The sequence below is a fragment of the Penicillium solitum genome (assembly GCF_028829755.1).
Source record: "Penicillium solitum strain IBT 25940 chromosome Unknown utg000001l_segment0_segment0, whole genome shotgun sequence".
NCBI lineage: Eukaryota > Fungi > Ascomycota > Eurotiomycetes > Eurotiales > Aspergillaceae > Penicillium > Penicillium solitum.
In genome coordinates, this window is record NW_027072121.1 from 4,692,234 (window position 1) to 4,709,013 (window position 16,780).

The window sequence follows — 16,780 nt, forward strand, 5'->3', positions numbered from 1 at the left end:
TGAGTTGACGCATATAGTTTGACCTTCTTCGACAGATTATGCAGGACAAGGTTCTGACACTGACGGTAATAGCGCTGGATAATTTAGCATTACGAAAGTAGTTGAATATGGGGGCGGAGATTTCAAGTCGGCTGATTGTAAACTATTGTTGTTCAGAGGTATGAACGGTAGTTAACTCTTTTAGAGGGAAATATGAGGCTATACATAAATCAACTTCGTTGTCTTTATAGACATGTCGGGGCTAATTCGATGGCGCGGCTCGCTTCCTAATCTGCATCAGCCTCATATCACAATAGTTTTGGACACCGTGTCGCAAGGGTGCGCCGATGCAGAGCGAAAATGCCATGGTGTCTTGCATATGGTGACATCTAAGAAAACCCCGACGAGGGTGTGGGATGCCAATTATTCTCTTGTTTCTCACAAGGCACTTCGTTTAGGAAGTTGGCAGGGAACGAAACCTTCGGCGCAGATGATGATGTAAATGTCACGTGCTGAGTAAATGGAGTCGGTTAAAGTGGGGAGGATCTCACCAGCAAGCATTATTTGTTTCATTCAACACCCACTGTTTCCCTGATTCCCAAGGCATCAACTGCTAATCAGCTCGAATGTCCCTTTGTTTTGCTATCATAAATATACAGAAATACACACCTCAAGTACTGTGCAATGGCCGCACTCTTCTAGTGCATACTGCATCTCTCGGGACCGATAAATTACGACAAGGCGACAAAACTTTAGCCCGGTTTTGGTGGGCCGCTAATGACTTCGCGGATTCTCCTTTCTTTTCTTATTATTTTGATTACAGGGATGATCGCGACTCGTTCAAACGATGAGTAAGGCGATGGAACTCATCAACAAGCTCATAATGTATTGAATGACTTTATCACTCATCGTCATGATAAAAGTCTAAGCCCCTTTCGACTTGCCCATATCTCCAGTCCCGAATTCCCGACTGAATTGACGAATTATCTATCGGTGCTTAATTTGAGTGGCAGCATTGCTTTCGGCCGAGGAGAAGACTTGACTAGCATTCGCCTGAGTAAGAGTCTAGAGAGCCTTTTCTCAACTGCAATACCATGCGTGAGGGAAGGACCACCGTTGACCTGGACGACGATCATCCTTTTTGCCCCACTTTACGGGCCCGTCGCAGTTGACGATTGGAGAATCCAGTGTCGATTTGTCAGAAGAGGCCCTCAAACTCCTTCGCTCTGGTAGGCCTTGACGGTTTCTCTCTCCTTGGCCAGATAAAGACGATTGCAAAAAAGCGCTTCAGTCAAGTGAGATGGCAATGCAAGAGCTTATTGATATTCAGAAAACGATGGACGGAGGCGGGTGCCTCAGCTAGGTAGTCCTCCATTTGCATAGGAAGTTCAATCAGACGTATACCGTCTTGGAAAAGGTTTCTCTAGTCGAGCAACATCAAGAACCATCACGATGTAGTTACTCAACTTTTTGAGGACCAGTATCCCGACTCCGACCAATGGGAACCTTTAGGCTTTGGCGTTGCCCGAGGCCAAGCTACTGACCGCGCAGTTCACTGAGATTCACCGTCTGCTCTTGCGAATATTCAAACTGCCCAACCAATCATCGAAAACCCGAAAACTCGAATGAATCAGGTCTACTCGGAGACGCCACTTCGAGGAATGATATGCACGAGGTAGTCCACGGTCAGGGGCCAACACAAGTCATGGGTTTGTATTATATATGTCCGATTTTATACAGATTCTGAGCGAGCAAGTGCAACACCAAATGAAACGACAACATTTATACCTTTGTCACTAACTCGGAAAAGGATTCTTGATGATCCAAAGAATGAGGAAGCAATGCGCTGGTCAGAAGATGGGCGATCTATCTTCATCGCCCTAGAAAGCAAGTTTCCTGTGCATCTGCTTACATGCCATCCACGAAGAGCTACCGATCTTTTGTTCGGCGACTGTATTACTATGAGTTCCACAGATTCGGAGGCGCCTACCGTCATGAGACTTTCATTCGTGGTCAACCCGGCTCCATACAACCGACTCGGGAGATGAGCCACAACCCTTCATTTCCTTCATCTCTACGTAATAGCACATCCCAACATGGGCCTCGGTACATGTTGATCAAAAGAAAGAGGACAAGAGAAAGTGTTTGAGATATTGTCAAGGGGACCAAGTCCTTCGTCCCACAATGGAGGAGGAAGATCAATTTCAGCTGTAACATATTTCGACGACCCGAGGTTCTTAAAAACTCTGAGTACCAATCGGCAAGTAGCTGCTGTAAAAGTAGAGCGATCCAGTATTCCAAAACCTATTTTTACTTGACAGTTGGTATGATAAACAGACCATTTTTCTGCCATTTCAACGGCCAGCAGTCATGGCAACGCATAACCAGCAGGGCTATAAGAAGAACGATGAGCACCTCAGTCATATAGCCGCTCCTCATGCGCAGCAACACACTTCCGACGCTTGTCTTCCGGTTGTGTCTGTTCGGGATAATTCCCTCACCATAATGTCTTCGCATCTGCTATCTAGCAATTGTGTGGCGAGACACCTCGTCGCCCACTCCCTGGAACAAATGGTGTCGGAGACCAAGATGTGATTAGATATTGTTTGTAAGTATTAAATTGTATCGTTGATCATTTTCATACTGATGATTGTAAGGCTTGGAAATCTCTCTCGATGTATCTCTTGTGTCACCAGTTGTGGGTAGTCCAGTGTTTGAGACGCGGAAAATGAAAGTCGATGTTGCTTTCGCAGGAGGATTGAGGATTCGGCTGCTCTCTTTTTCGCGTTCGATGGTGACAGTTCTTGGTCTTCACCTCTTGTGACGCTTTGAGACAACGTGGAGTCTCTTAGGTAGCAACTGAGATTGTCACGCAGAGGCAGCCATGGATCGGTTGAAAGATGGCTATGAGGTTCGGTTCGCGTAGACACAGCCTCCGTGGATAAATTCGCGAATGACTGGGCGAAGCTTCCCGCCGATTCATTTTCTCAATGGAACCACTTGTGAGCCAATGAATTTCTCCATAGAGTATATGAAAAATGATACCAGCTAGCCATGACATTGTACATAATGGTACTTCGAAGAATGACGGAAGGAGAGGTGGTATCATGAAATATTAGTGAAACATGGCGGAGATCTCATTCAACGAATCTTGTTTTACACAATGTTGCCAGGACAGTATAACAACCAAAGTTGTTGATTTTTCAAGCGTTTCCATCTCTTGAACTGATTAGCCTGCCGGTTTTAGCCAATATTGGAGCAGTACACAATGGATGGAGAGGCAACCCTACAATCATGTGGCACTCGCTCCTGATTGCGGATGGCTGCTTCATACCACTGCTGGCCAACTTGTTTGTGTTGTGATATGAGGCTGGTGCAGATCAGGCAGCAAGCCGCACCGTCGGAATTAACTCCGAGGTGTCTATAGGGACGACCAAGTTGATTGGAAATCAACTTAGCTCATTGTTGTATATATAAGCTCATGTATCCATCTGAAATAATAAATCAATTTATATCACTAAACAACAACATAGTAATCCAGAAGCATTTTTCTGCGCCATACTGATCCAAAGACGGAAGTCAGTGCCGCCAAAACGAACAGCAAAAATTTCCAGACAGACCCCAATGTGAAGAACTAGCATTTTATCCCTGACTAAAACAGACAAGTATCTGTTCCAATGGAACCTTAAATGGCATTGGGTCTTCAGGACAAATTGATACAAAGTTATCGTTGAACTCCGGATGTGTTTTCAAGATCAATACAAGACAATCAACCTTCTATTACTATATCCCTTTTTTCCCCTATCTTCTCAAAACAAAGTTTGTGGGAGCCGCCGCCTTCGTTCTCTCCATGGGCTGTTGTCATTGGCGCCAAGCTGTCTGATTCCGCCGCCGTGTGTGATGCCAAGGTATAGTGGACCACCGGTGACATCTCCTGCTGCAACTCCAAGTAGGAGACTGAAGCCGACGGTATCCTCGGTAACCTCCTCGCTGGAGGTCTCCTGAACTGTCTGCCTGGTAACTCCAACTCGGTTTGCGCCAAGTCTAGCCTCATCGGTTCATGTAGTTCACTTCTTCAGGAAGAGTTCGAAGGACTATACAGATAGGCAAGTGGTCATACGGCATAGGCCCTTCCCACACGCAGTTCAGTACACAGCCCAACTGCATGTAAAAAAGGCCGAATGAAATCAAATTTATCATATCTCTTTTTGACTATTCTCTATTTTCTGCAGTATTCTACTGATGCCAGATCTGTAAAGTTAGTCAAAGGCGGACCTTTGACCTTGGTACTTTCACTGTGCGACAATGCCTGCTGGTCTAGGCTGGATATGGGCAGGAGTTGCCCGGCCGAAATTCAAGGGGGATCAAATAGACTGATGTCGCAAAAATGATTGAATCCGTCTTGTGACCTTTAGATGTGATTTTTGAGTTAATTCAGTTATCCTAATGCATTAATTTGTTGATGTAGATCGAGCCAGTAAAACTCGAAATTCCAGCATGATTAATTTGTTGCTGCAGTGACACCCGGGATATGTCTATGTAAAAATTCCTTGCGCTCGGATAGAAGAGTGCGAGTTTAGGAATTAAATCCAAATACCTAGTTTACAGGAGATACACTAGCACAATTCTGGCAGCCACTCTTAACAACTAAATTCATAGTATCAAGCCAAAACTCAAAAGGGGGAGGCTTTTGGTACGAGCCCTTACCTGAACTGATAGGGTAGTTTCATGCTGTTAACTTGTTTCGTATCATGCATATTCCGCCGCATTCCTGAAAGAGTGGATTCCATAACCGGGATGCACGGGCCCCCACGCGTAAGCAAAACTGTCCTGCGATGTGGTATGATGGTATAAGAGGCCAGGGCTATTGAGCCGATTTGCTCGTTGACAGAATCCATCAAATACGTGTTATTATGGGTTCGATGACCGCCCCTCCGCGAACTACTCCGCGAACTCCCCCGTCACAAGAAGGAAGTGGCCATGGGGATCGCCCGAGCGTCGAATTTCCACTTTTATGCGTAAGTGCATGTATATCAGTTGCCGGCAAACTGCAGTTCCATGGTGTACTGTGAGAAGCTAAGCATGATACTCCTAGTCAAAGACACCAAATGCATGCCGCTCAAGACGAGACCACAACTACCTGAGAGAGCCAGAGGTCACACCAAGTCACGATGACGTAAAAGAATATCCTGAGTCAAGCGACAGACATATACCAGATACACATTTACTCACAATGAAGGACGCAACCAGTCGGACTGGACATTGCGAAAATCATGGTTCGCCATGCCAGCGTGTCAGTTTCAGGAAATCTCGCACACCGGCTACGTCGTTGGTATCGAAGATCGTTGGGAAGCTCCGCTTTCCCACACGGCCTTGGTATGTCAAATCGCAATCACGAAAAGCGAAGGGGAAACGCCCGGTGAGGGAAGCCCGGTTGGAGCCATCCTTCAGCAAGATTCTCAACACGTCTGCGGCAGGTAAGCCTCCGCAATCTTTGTGAAATATGATTATCTTTGCTAGGTACTTGGGGGCTATTGAAGTGAACGCGCCGAGGAAACCAGTCTTTTGCCTACTTGGTTTTTAAGAGCAGACTATTTTAGGGATGTCTTGTGTTGTTGTTCGGAGGTATGAATTGACTTGTTATTTCGCCGGGATACATGAGCATATATGCTCAACAATGAGTCAAGTTGATTTCCTGTCATCTCATTCGTCAGTATAGACACTTCGGAGTTAATTCCGACGGTGCCGCTTACTTCCTGGTCTGCTCCAGCTTCATATCACAACAGTTGTAATTCCAAGGAAGGTTGATTACTCTATATAAGCGCGTGTCAACAAACTGCATCTCAAATGGACGTTCTGTTCACTGCTGTTCAAGCTGCCTGGCTGCACAGACTAGATGGACATAGTCCCACATCCAAGATGACGACCGTGTTTCTTCAAAACAACACCGGATTGGTACCCGCTTCGCCCGACCTGTGACAGAGGGATTAGATTAGCGCTTCATATTTTCACTCGAAGGTGATCCATAACTGACTTCATTCGGTTGTTTAGTCTGGACGTTGTTAGCGGGCCAGCACGAAGTCATGTTCTGTGATGAGGTCAATACTTACTCCGCCACACATTCGAGTGCTACTGCATTGCCTTCTCCGTGGGGCTGAGTGTGTTTGGGTGTTTCCAAGACCTTTTCATGTTTGTGCTTCATTCTCCGCTCCCGTGGAGCCTCGTCACGCTCGTCGGCTGGGTTGCTGTTTTCCTGAACGTCAGAGCAGTCGTTTCCATTCCGCAAAGAGTCGTCCTCTGTTGTATCGTCTGCCTCAGATGCCGACGGACTGCTGGTTTCATCAGACTCAGAAGACGACAAGGACAATGCACGTTGCAATCTGCTTCGAAAGACTTGTCGTTGGTGAGTGTGCGACAGTTTTCGAATTCCACCCATACTTGCGTGTCAGCCACGAGGAGATGGCGGGTGCTCCCGATTCTGGTTGAGTGCACAGTAAAGGAGGGATCGCGCTGGCTTTAATAGAAATTTGTATCGTGAAGTTAGAATTGACTACTTGCTTGCTTGCAATCGGAGGCGCAAGGTCAGCAATCTCCCAACCATACCTTACTAAACCAGGGCTTTACTTAGGATGAATCCTAGGCCATGACTCACTAAAGGATTTAAACGTTTCATCCTTGAGATCCTCATATTCTGCCAATGAATTCCACGTTGTCTGTCAAACCAACGTTGAGAGATGACTCATGTGAACGATGGACAGGAAGGACAACGAACTTTGCACCAATGAAAGAAAAATCCTCGAAGCGACGAAATCATGTTGAGTGGCTAAGAAAGAGACGGTCCCAGCATTTTTCGCTTCAACGTCGCTGATCAGCAGCCACCTTGTTTTCAAGGGTGCAATAATAATATGAGGGCATGTTTGGGCTGGCGAATGGTGAGGGTCTGAAGCCGGCTCACCAGACTGAGCCATGGCTCACAATTTTAAATCAAATAGTCGTCTTTTTTGATTGCAATGGTAGGGTCTTTCATAGTTGACTGAGGAATGAATATATTTTAAACTCAACAAACCTACACCTTCAAGTTCACTTTGTGCAGTTTTCTTCACACGTTCTTCCCCTTTCTACCACTTGCCTGTGCATCACCATGTCACCACGTAGCGCATCGGGCTGGCCGCAATGGGAGGAGGATAATATTCTCTCTTAGCTAGATGCCCATCGGGAGCTGTCATGGAAAGCCCACTCCAACGCATATTACGAACAACACTGAGTGGCCCGAAGCGTTGAGTCTCTACGGGGGAAAAAGTAACACATTTTGCGAAAGTGTTGTCGCACTGATGCCAGACCTTCTGATCGCTCAGACAATCAAAAGCAATCAAAAGCTGTTCGTAACTAGGTCGGCCGTAGAGCTTTATTGGTGGCTTTCCTATGCAACTTATCTGCCAAAAGTAATATCGATTAATGGTTTGAAACAATTTTCATGGCTGAGGCGAGTGAGATCGATAGCAATGTATCAAGTTAAACAGAAAGCTCTAGACTAGGTACGAAATATACTTCTTGTTATCGCTAGTTATTATTTACCCATTATAAGCTGATCCTCTGTCACAGGTCGTACAACACAAATATCAATCCCGTGTTGGCCTAAAGAAACTAGATCGTCATCTTTAATGTGGGATTGTGTGCATCGTGTTTATACAGCTAGGAAGCTTGAATAGCAGTGAATAGAGTGCTTATACTAGTAATAATTTGTTGTCATGTGGTTTACGTCGTGATATCGAAGTAACAGAGGCCAACTAAATTGATGACTAGCCCTGGTGCACATTGCAATAAAAAAACCTGTGATAGCTCCGCAAGGGAGCCGCAGCATGAGGAATTCCGTCGTGGCTGTACATATCCCCTCATGTAATTATAAAAACAAGAGAAATCACTCTTCCTTGGAATCACAACGTCGAGGGTGTCCCAGATGTCAAACCTAGTGAGATGGAGCACTTTTTCGTGTGACTTAGAAACAGACCCGTCTACAGTGCTGTTATAAATCAGCTATACTGGCACATTCCTCATTCTTGTCTCTAGTTCAGGAGTATGTCTTCCCATGCGGCCTGGAAAATACTGCGGGCAGTGTATAAAGACTCACAGAACTAAATAAGATCAGAACATGGTAGCAAGGGGGCTCGTAAATTTTCAAGCCCCATCTAATCCTTGTCAGCTGGAGGTAATATCTTTGGTTGCATCTTCAAATGGATTCGGTTAGATGGGTGGTCGAAGGCAGAGTGATCTGTAGAGTAGAAGCTGAGGTATATGGTTTATTTTCGGACTACGCACTAGTAATATTTGCCGAGAATCAAAGGTTTTCCGAATCAGTCCAAAACTGGCAGACTCGAGTCATAGGGAAAAAGTTAAAGTCACAATGACCTTGGAATAGTGAGCGGGACCGTCGATCAGTAACCAAATCCCAAGTCAATTCGGCAACTAACTTTCGATCAACCATGGAAACGCTCGCTCGGTGAGAGAATGCAGTTGTCAGAGGAACTTGATCGAAAGCTTATCTATAGTGTTGGATTGACGGCATGATTAAATCTGTATCATAGTCTGAAAGTTCAGAGGAAGCTTGTGGTACCCTCTTCAAGGTCTCATGCCAGTGAAACTTAGTACATTGTATCAGGAAATGACTTTGTTTGTAGATTATCTCGGTCGCCATATCAATGGTTGAGATGAGCTGAGTGCTTGAAATTAACTTTATGAGCTGGCCGGGACCAATTGGTTTCTTGGCCTCTAGTGCACAAACCAGAGACTTTGTTTAGATCTATGATCTTGTCTTTGCATAATTAGCATAGTTTCTACAAGCTATCTGTTAGAGATATCAGACTCGCGATTGAATTTGGCAGATGGAGAGGATGGGTTGGGCTCAAATTGAGTCTACTTTCTGTGAGGAAGGTGCGGGATAGAAGATATAGCTTCTAGAACGTTCTATAGGCCAGATAGAGAAAGCAGCAGCTTCCCATTTGATGGGGACTAATCACTCTCTTGCGAGGGTAACTGAACTGTAGATTAGATGTCTGTTGCCGAAACTTTGTGTGGTATTTAAAATACTCTCCTGTCTAGTAATACCCTTTAGATAATAAAGACCGCTGTTGTATTGGGCCCTGACGACCGTTAGGTTGGGGGTTGTGGATCGTGTCTGGACCCCTATAAATCCTTTGAATTTCTTCTCTGGGCTATATATAGAACCTTCTTGATCTACTGTCCTGTGGGTCGTTGTTGGGATCTGTATCGCGGAACCGTACCTGCGTCTGTTTAAATTTAGGCGTGGTGTTTGATAGGTCTGTTGGGTGCTATTTGTATCTAGGGTGTCATTGATGTGATAGTAGTGGTGTAATTTTTATGAGGGGGTGGCGATTATGAGAACCTAATTCGTGACTTATGGTAGTTGAAATAACTCACTTTATTGTTCTGGGAAGTGGATTTGGGTTTACTTTAGGTTTTTAATAAGGGCTAGACTTTTTGATTTCCGTTAAAAATAGAAAACTAATATTATGGATTTGGGGGTATGTTTATAGTGTCTGTATCGACAGGTAGTAGAAGTATTAGTAGAGGTAGCATTAGTTATTTAATGAGTAATATGGAAAAGTACTTTTTGAGTAGCGCGAGGTTGGAATAGGTAAAGAGGTTTGTAGAGGGATTAATTGGAGGCAGGTCTTATGGCCGATAGCTGGTACAATCGAATGGCACTGTCTGTTATAGTGATAAGCCTATTATTGTGGTATCTGTTGAAGTACTTTAATCTTGATGAAAGAGATGGCGACCGTGACTAGTGATTATGGTCAAAATGGGTAAAGTAGTCTGCTATTGCGTTGAGCGATTTGATTGCGATTTTAATGTTATGTGAGAATCATATTCTTGTGGTGTTAGTGTCTTTTTAATAGTTGATGAAAGTGGTGTATTATATTTAATGTAGGTGTGGAATGTAATGAATCTAGGTTGAAACTTGAGTCTGTAAGTCACAAAGTCTCCTAGTACTATTTTAACGTTGTTCAAATGTCTTTAATGATAATAACAAGATAGTGATTCTCGCTACCAACTGCACAACTGGTTCCTTGGTTGAGACGTAGCCGAAAAGATATAAAAGGGGCCAGATTTCCAGCCTAAAAAAATCATACTCTGATGCGTCATGGTGTCTCTCTTGCTTATAGGCTTGAGTGTCTCTGTGGCCATGGCTGTTGCTGCTCTGAGCCTAGCGATGTAAGACATGTGCTCCCTCGCTGCCTTGAGCCCTGTGAGTGTAAAAAGGTGCTTTGCAGGATAGGCTCTGTGTTATCAACTGTGTCTCGCAGGATAGGTCTGTGTTATCAAGTGTGCTTCGCAGGATGGGCTCTGTGTTATCAAGTGTGCCTCGTAGGATGGGCTCTGCGTTATCAAGTGTGCTTTGTAGGATAGGTCTGTGTTAACAACAATCCTTGTAGGGGGGCGCTGCGTTACTAAGTGAACTTTGTAGGGGGACGTTGTGATGACAATTGAGATTTGCAGGAGACTGCTGTGTTAACAAGTTCTCTGTAGGAGATCGCTGTATTGCTAAGTTCTTTGTAGACTAGGTCTTGCGTTAACAAAGCGCCTTGTAGGGATATTTGCGAAACTAAGAGTCTTTGTAGGGACATCTGCGATAAAAAAGCCCCTCTAGCTTGTGTAGGCACCTCTTTGTGGTGCTAGGGACCAGTATTTAAGTATACAAGAGTACTTGAAGAAGCAAAGACCTGCGCAACATCTTCATCTTTTTTGTATTCTGAAGCATCATTGGAGAGATATAATGAGCTGTAGATAGATCCAAATCAATTGCCAGAATTGTAAATTCAAGATTCAAATGTCATCAATTGCTGTATTCCTATCACTCCTGTCTTCATGGTTTGCGGTTGGCTAGTCTTCCCGTTGCAATAGAATGTATTTGCCATCAGGGTGTGGAGTGAATAAAATGGTGAGTATTTTGGTGTGTTGTGGATGTGCTGACTGGGCGATGATGATGGTCGTTGATGGTCGTTGATGGTTGTTGATGGTCGTTGATGGTTGTTGATAGTCGTTGATGGTTGTTGATGGTCGTTGATGGTCGTTGATGGTCGTTGATGGTTGTTGATGGTTGTTGATGGTCGTTGATGGTCGTTGATGGTTGTTGATGGTCGTTGATGGTTGTTGATGGTTGTTGATGGTCGTTGATGGTCGTTGATGGTTGTTGATGGTCGTTGATGGTCGTTGATGGTCGTTGATGGTCGTTGATGGTTGTTGATGGTTGTTGATGGTCGTTGATGGTTGTTGGTGAATGTTGATGGTTGTTGGTGAATGTTGACTATAGTATGGACGAGGATGTTGATGTGTGTATTGTGGTATATGGCCAGACGGTGAAGTTGAGTGGTTGCTTAAACCCAACCAAGCACATATCTATGTACACAGCAATGGTAATGACACTCATCACCCTGCTGATTAATGTCTGGTTTTAATGCATATTCTAGTCTATCAGCCCAGATCATGGCCTGACATTCTCCTGGGCTCAATCTGGGGGTTTAACTACTCCAAAAAGCAAGATATCAATATTCAATGGCAACAACCTGGCGCTAAAAGTTATGGAAAACAATAACTATGCTATAAACCCGATTGCATAGAAGTTATCAAGAAAAGTTAAATTTGTCTAGCAGTTTGTACTATTTTGGCACTTAGAGTATTTGTGAACGTCACCAAATGAATATATATATATGTCATGTAAGAAGCAAGTGTATCTTCTGTATCTTCCTATCGAAATTTGGCACTGTCATCAATGGAACTCTTTATCTGTAGGCTTGTAGGATCAAGTTCATGCTGAAAGCTAGCTAATTTCCCACAATGAGTGGTCGTTTCCATAGATAATTGATACTGGGAAAATTTGCATTTTTTATGCAAATGCAAAGAATTGGCATGTCTGTATTGTTTTTGGCCCATAGCCCATCTGCAGGTTGGGGTCAGGTCGAGTTAGACCTTGGGCTTTTGGGCCAGTCTGGAAGTCTACATATGACAGACATCATCATTTCATTCTGTACCATCTGGCATCACTTGCTATGATGGTCCCCCTGGCGTTTACCCAGTTAAGTTCGCACACTGCCTCTAGTTCGATTGAGCTGGTCCAATGTAAATACCAATACCCCTTGATGAAGCTATAATTAGGCAAAACACCCACAATCAGACCTAGCAGGTATAGATAAAGCATTGAATGAGGAGCGCTCAAAATACACTATGTTGCTTAGATAATTATGGTGATGCGATAGACTGTTCCTCGCGTTGTCAAATTTGCTGCTTTAGGCGGCTTGTAAGTCACTTACTCCTACTTTGCTGTAGAATGTCTATATATATAATGGTTGTGAGCCAAGTTGATGTCTAATAAAGAGAGCGAAGAAATTGAGGGGCTTGGCTTAAAAATTTCCGATTGGCTGTTTCTACTTAGGAGCTGTTGTACCTTGGTCAGTTATAGTAATTATGATTTATATTGTGAGCCTATCTTATATGTAGTAATCATATTAGACTTGAATTGGTGACCATTGCTTTTTGGGCGTGGTGTCCGAGTCCATGTGATTAAATGTACTTTGCTGTGTAGAGAATATGGTTGTAGCTTGATCAGGCCTGGCAATTGCCATCTGGACCAGATCTGGTAAAGATGATTCCGCCAGCATTTATGATGGATTTTGGTGATGCGATCTACTTGGATTGGTATTGCAGTAGACATGTGTGTAACCAGTGTCATCGAAAGTAAATATATGATGTTGTTTAGGAATGGGAATTTGAGCATAGGCTGTCATGGATAGTTAGAGAGGTTGCACATAATGGCTCAGAGTAAAGTTGTGTAGATATCTAACTTACCTTTATAAAGGCTCTGTCTGAACAGTGATATACCAAATGTCTTCTAGGGCGTGGTGAGGGTTGACAACCTACATTTGATGCCCAACAACAGGCGATGTAGGGGACATAGAGAGCTCAGCCATTCCCTGAGAGAACCACATGCACGCGATATGCCAACAGACGATTTTAGTGAGATATACACGCGCTCGGCTCGACTAACCTGCAGATGCAATGAAATCCAAAGACACATCAGTCCCAGCGGTGCTCTCGATGCAGCGTTGTGTATGCCCGGTTGGTTCATTTCGCTCGTTCGTTTCCGTTTGCTAGTTCCACCCGCTTGAATACGTTTAACAGCTCAGCAAGGCAGAGTACGATCAGGTAAAACAGTGTCAATTGGTGATTCTTAGCTCGAGGCTCTTTGGTTGGTTCGGCTGTGACTCGTGACCAGACCGTTTCCTTTCTTGCGTTGTAGCTGGTATGGCAATGTTAATCTGTGGGCCCGATATGACGGGACCTTTGCCTCATTTTCTCCTTGCACACAGACTTGTACTAACAATCTGGCCGTCTGCAAAGGTATGGCTCACCTAGACAAAACCTCCAGCATCCTCGGTCTTTTGGGGTTCCGAGACGGAAAAGACGCGAGATACTAACCAAGGACATTGATTGTCACCCATTGCACGCCAGGAATCAATCCACAAGGAGGCCTTTGTTTCACGATGTTCGAATACCGACACGCATCAGAACACTGCTGCACAGAATCCACTAAGAGAAGGGCCGTGGTAGACGATATGGAGCTTATACTGACTCATTGTCAATGCGAGTAGTCATATGGAACGGAAAGACAGCATATAATCGCATCGGTATAGAGGAGTCCAAGCAGACAAGACATTCGCTCGCTTCGCATTTGATTCGAATGACGGCAACACGAGGGCGTCCTGTTGTACGATAAGGGCCAGCAAGGCTTACCACTTGGATGAGTTGTTATGACTTACCTTCCATAGAGTTTGCAGAGGGCACGCTTTGTATGCTTGAGATGAAACGATTAGTAAACTGCGTGGTCATATGAACTTACCAACTAGATCACTTACAATCCTCTTTGGCAAGGCAATGCAGCACCATTCACGCTGTGTTGTGTTCTGGGTCACCGCGCTCTCTGGCTGTTGCTTCTGAAATGCTGGGCTGTGGACAAAACCATAGTATTCCTTGGCCTTTTTGAGTTCTAGGATTGAAAAGATGTGAGAGGTCAACTGAGGACAATGAATATCACCCATTGGACACCAGGAATTTGATCCACAAGGAACCTATTCTTCTGCGATATTCAAATACTGAGATTAACAATAGTATAGCCTATCATACCTTAGACTTTATATTGATAGACATATCAGCACATTACTGATGCATACTGTCAACTAAAAGAAGGGCCGAGACAATATAAACATTCCAGTCATTCCTTATCTATATCATCAATGATCATAAGGAAGGGCTAGCTAGCTTGTGATCACATTGATTTAGGGAGGCTTGTAAAGATAAGATCCCTTGCTTTGTATTCGACTCGACTAACGAGAATATGAGGGGCACTATTGTATGATCTGAGTTAGCAAGGCTTACCAGTGGGACGATAGTTTTATAACTTGCCTATTCATTAAGTTCGCAGAATGTTCGCTTGAGATGAAATGACTAATTAGCTTTGTGGTCATATTGTACTGACGAGATCACTTACATTTATCTTCATCAATGCAATCACTATTTATACCATGTTGACATGATATTGTATCCAGTTTCTTGTATTCTCTGGCTGTTGCTTCGAATAAGCCGCGCTGGGTACACTAGGCAACTTCTGAAGGCATGTGATGAGCCACCTGTGATAGGAAAATATATAGTCATAATGGGATAAGATCTAGTGAGGAGGACAGCGAGAGGTTCATACACTCCGCTGTTTGTAGTGGGGAGGCGGTGAGGTCGAGGTGCAAGATGCGATGGGCACGTGTTGTAGTGCCACCATGGTCTTATCTCCGATCCAGCGATAGGACTCCCAACAGGTATGTTGCACAGTGGCGATGGCTACTCCTGACATAAGATTTAGTAATGGTATTCAAGATTTGAAGCACAAAACATCGCAAACAACTGATATAGCGCAGCAGAGGGCACGATAAATCACTCACATTACCACGAAGAATGGACGTCTCAGCCTTTTATGCAGCGAAGCTCAATCAGATTCTCACATCCGTTACTGGCCCGCTCCTCTGGTTTATATTGTTCACCTGGGGTAGGTTGCGTGGTTTGAAGCGACGGGGCCGGGAATGGTGTTTAAGCCATGGCTTTGTGTAGAGTGCTAACAGGATTCTATATTTTTCGGCCCTGGTGCGATGTCAATAGTTCACTATCATTCACTAGCTTGTAGATCGACGGGATAATCCATGACTCGCATGTTTTAGTGGCCAAAACTAGGGACGAAGAGACAGCAAAGAGCTGTGACTCTTGCGCTCGTACATTGTTGTCGAATGTCCTCGATTCTATAGGAATCGCATCTTTTTCAGGATCAGTAGAATTCAGACAGGTCAAGCTAAGGTTTACATATGTGTGACGTGGGTATTCAAGCTTTTTCTTGGAAATACACACATGGGCTGTACAATAGATAAGCTCAGTCGGCTGCTATGGCGGAGAGCTCGTCGCACGGACAATTAGACCAGCTAACTCAAAACTTGTATCTTTGATTGGCTAGGGTGAATGGCAGTGTATCTAGTGGGAATCATATCTATCACGGACACTATCTGAGTAACTGGTCCACAATGTATTCTATAAATGTCAGGACAGTGGAAATTTCAGTACCAGGTCAAGGGGGAGAACTTATCAAGTGACTCAGACACAAGCCTGCTCGATTTTGCAGAGCCAAGGGGATAAATTAGGTTGCTAGGAGTAGAGGAAGTCTTTATAGACTTCTTGGCTTCTATTAATTAGAAGCTAGGCAGGCAGCATTGAAGAACACCTGTCCTAATTAAGCCCTGTTGAAACCCAGGTCTTCTTTTAGTTGCAACTATTTACAGGGACATCTTTCAAGTATTAGATACCTAGCGAGAGAGACAAATAAGAGTTGTGTTGAGCAATAGCATATTAAGTTGGTCAATAAGTATTGGCTAACTATTAAATCCCTTACTGCCCTTATAAATTGAGGCACTGAGTATATTCAATATATAATGATAGGCTTGGATTTCTTGTTCTGATACTTTATATGTAAGCAATTGAATATTGAATTATTGAAAAGCGCCTATAATTTTATTTTGAGAGGTCATGCAATTTTTCCCTGGCCTGACTTTAGTGTAGTATTGGCTGTGTTGAGCTGTAGGTCTGTCTGACGAGATTGCGGAAAGTGAGGTCACAGTAGGATATGTTTGACTTGTTAACCTGTTGAAGCTTAGTTTAACATTGTCAATACTCAATCTTTGAACTTGTGGCTATTAAATATATTGTTAAAAAAAACAATTGATTTCTTTTCTGAACTTCTTTGTTAGATGATGATAAATTCTATAATGTTCTATTTGTCAAATTTTCTAAGGCGTTCAATAAAAGGGAAAGAGGTGTTTGATTGAAATGTATATCTTTAACAAGCGTTGATCTCTGGCCCTTAATATTGTGAGGCTTGATCAGTTCCCTGACTAATATCCCTAATGCTGAATACACTGCTAGGAACCTACTGAAAAGTAGACTGACTCCAATGAGAATTTGACTGCTTCGATTGACTGTTGTGGTGATTGTAAAATCCAGCCCATGATTTATACACGTATATCTACATAGTTTATAAGAGACTGAAGATCGATGAAAATTGTATTGACTAGACTATTGACTTTCTCTTGTGGACAAAATGGATATCTTGAACAGTGTGTCATATCAGGAAAAAGAAGGAGATTAGCTATCTAGTAAATTGTCCATCTTTGGTGAGAAAGAAAAACTATAGGAAAGT

The 16,780-nt window shown here is 43.7% G+C and overlaps 8 protein-coding genes across 8 annotated transcripts; 4 read left to right on the forward strand and 4 right to left on the reverse strand.

Annotated features, from left to right (window-relative positions):
• Positions 1-1,645: 1,645 nt before the first annotated feature.
• On the forward strand, positions 1,646-2,027 carry N7455_001757 (uncharacterized protein; the record flags this gene model as incomplete). The annotated part of the gene is made up of 2 exons (XM_065604138.1): positions 1,646-1,688; positions 1,720-2,027. The coding sequence occupies 2 exons, from the start codon at positions 1,646-1,648 to the stop codon at positions 2,025-2,027; spliced, it is 351 nt and encodes a 116-aa protein (XP_065462629.1).
• A 322-nt stretch (positions 2,028-2,349) lies between these two features.
• On the forward strand, positions 2,350-2,574 carry N7455_001758 (uncharacterized protein; the record flags this gene model as incomplete). The annotated part of the gene is made up of 1 exon (XM_065604139.1): positions 2,350-2,574. One exon carries the CDS (start codon positions 2,350-2,352, stop codon positions 2,572-2,574), a length of 225 nt encoding a protein of 74 aa, XP_065462630.1.
• Positions 2,575-5,212: 2,638 nt separating this feature from the next.
• N7455_001759 (uncharacterized protein) lies at positions 5,213-5,522 on the forward strand (the record flags this gene model as incomplete). The annotated part of the gene is made up of 2 exons (XM_065604140.1): positions 5,213-5,456; positions 5,500-5,522. The coding sequence occupies 2 exons, from the start codon at positions 5,213-5,215 to the stop codon at positions 5,520-5,522; spliced, it is 267 nt and encodes an 88-aa protein (XP_065462631.1).
• A 393-nt stretch (positions 5,523-5,915) lies between these two features.
• On the reverse strand, positions 5,916-6,415 carry N7455_001760 (uncharacterized protein; the record flags this gene model as incomplete). Its single annotated transcript, XM_065604141.1, has 3 exons — positions 5,916-5,952; positions 6,014-6,031; positions 6,090-6,415. 3 exons carry the CDS (start codon positions 6,413-6,415, stop codon positions 5,916-5,918), a joined length of 381 nt encoding a protein of 126 aa, XP_065462632.1.
• A 769-nt stretch (positions 6,416-7,184) lies between these two features.
• Positions 7,185-7,641, forward strand: N7455_001761 (uncharacterized protein; the record flags this gene model as incomplete). Its single annotated transcript, XM_065604142.1, has 2 exons — positions 7,185-7,466; positions 7,582-7,641. The coding sequence occupies 2 exons, from the start codon at positions 7,185-7,187 to the stop codon at positions 7,639-7,641; spliced, it is 342 nt and encodes a 113-aa protein (XP_065462633.1).
• Positions 7,642-10,204: 2,563 nt separating this feature from the next.
• N7455_001762 (uncharacterized protein) lies at positions 10,205-10,625 on the reverse strand (the record flags this gene model as incomplete). The annotated part of the gene is made up of 2 exons (XM_065604143.1): positions 10,205-10,409; positions 10,459-10,625. 2 exons carry the CDS (start codon positions 10,623-10,625, stop codon positions 10,205-10,207), a joined length of 372 nt encoding a protein of 123 aa, XP_065462634.1.
• A 2,992-nt stretch (positions 10,626-13,617) lies between these two features.
• N7455_001763 (uncharacterized protein) lies at positions 13,618-14,202 on the reverse strand (the record flags this gene model as incomplete). Its single annotated transcript, XM_065604144.1, has 4 exons — positions 13,618-13,783; positions 13,815-13,849; positions 13,911-14,030; positions 14,179-14,202. 4 exons carry the CDS (start codon positions 14,200-14,202, stop codon positions 13,618-13,620), a joined length of 345 nt encoding a protein of 114 aa, XP_065462635.1.
• Positions 14,203-14,569: 367 nt separating this feature from the next.
• N7455_001764 (uncharacterized protein) lies at positions 14,570-14,896 on the reverse strand (the record flags this gene model as incomplete). The annotated part of the gene is made up of 2 exons (XM_065604145.1): positions 14,570-14,719; positions 14,750-14,896. 2 exons carry the CDS (start codon positions 14,894-14,896, stop codon positions 14,570-14,572), a joined length of 297 nt encoding a protein of 98 aa, XP_065462636.1.
• Positions 14,897-16,780: the final 1,884 nt, after the last annotated feature.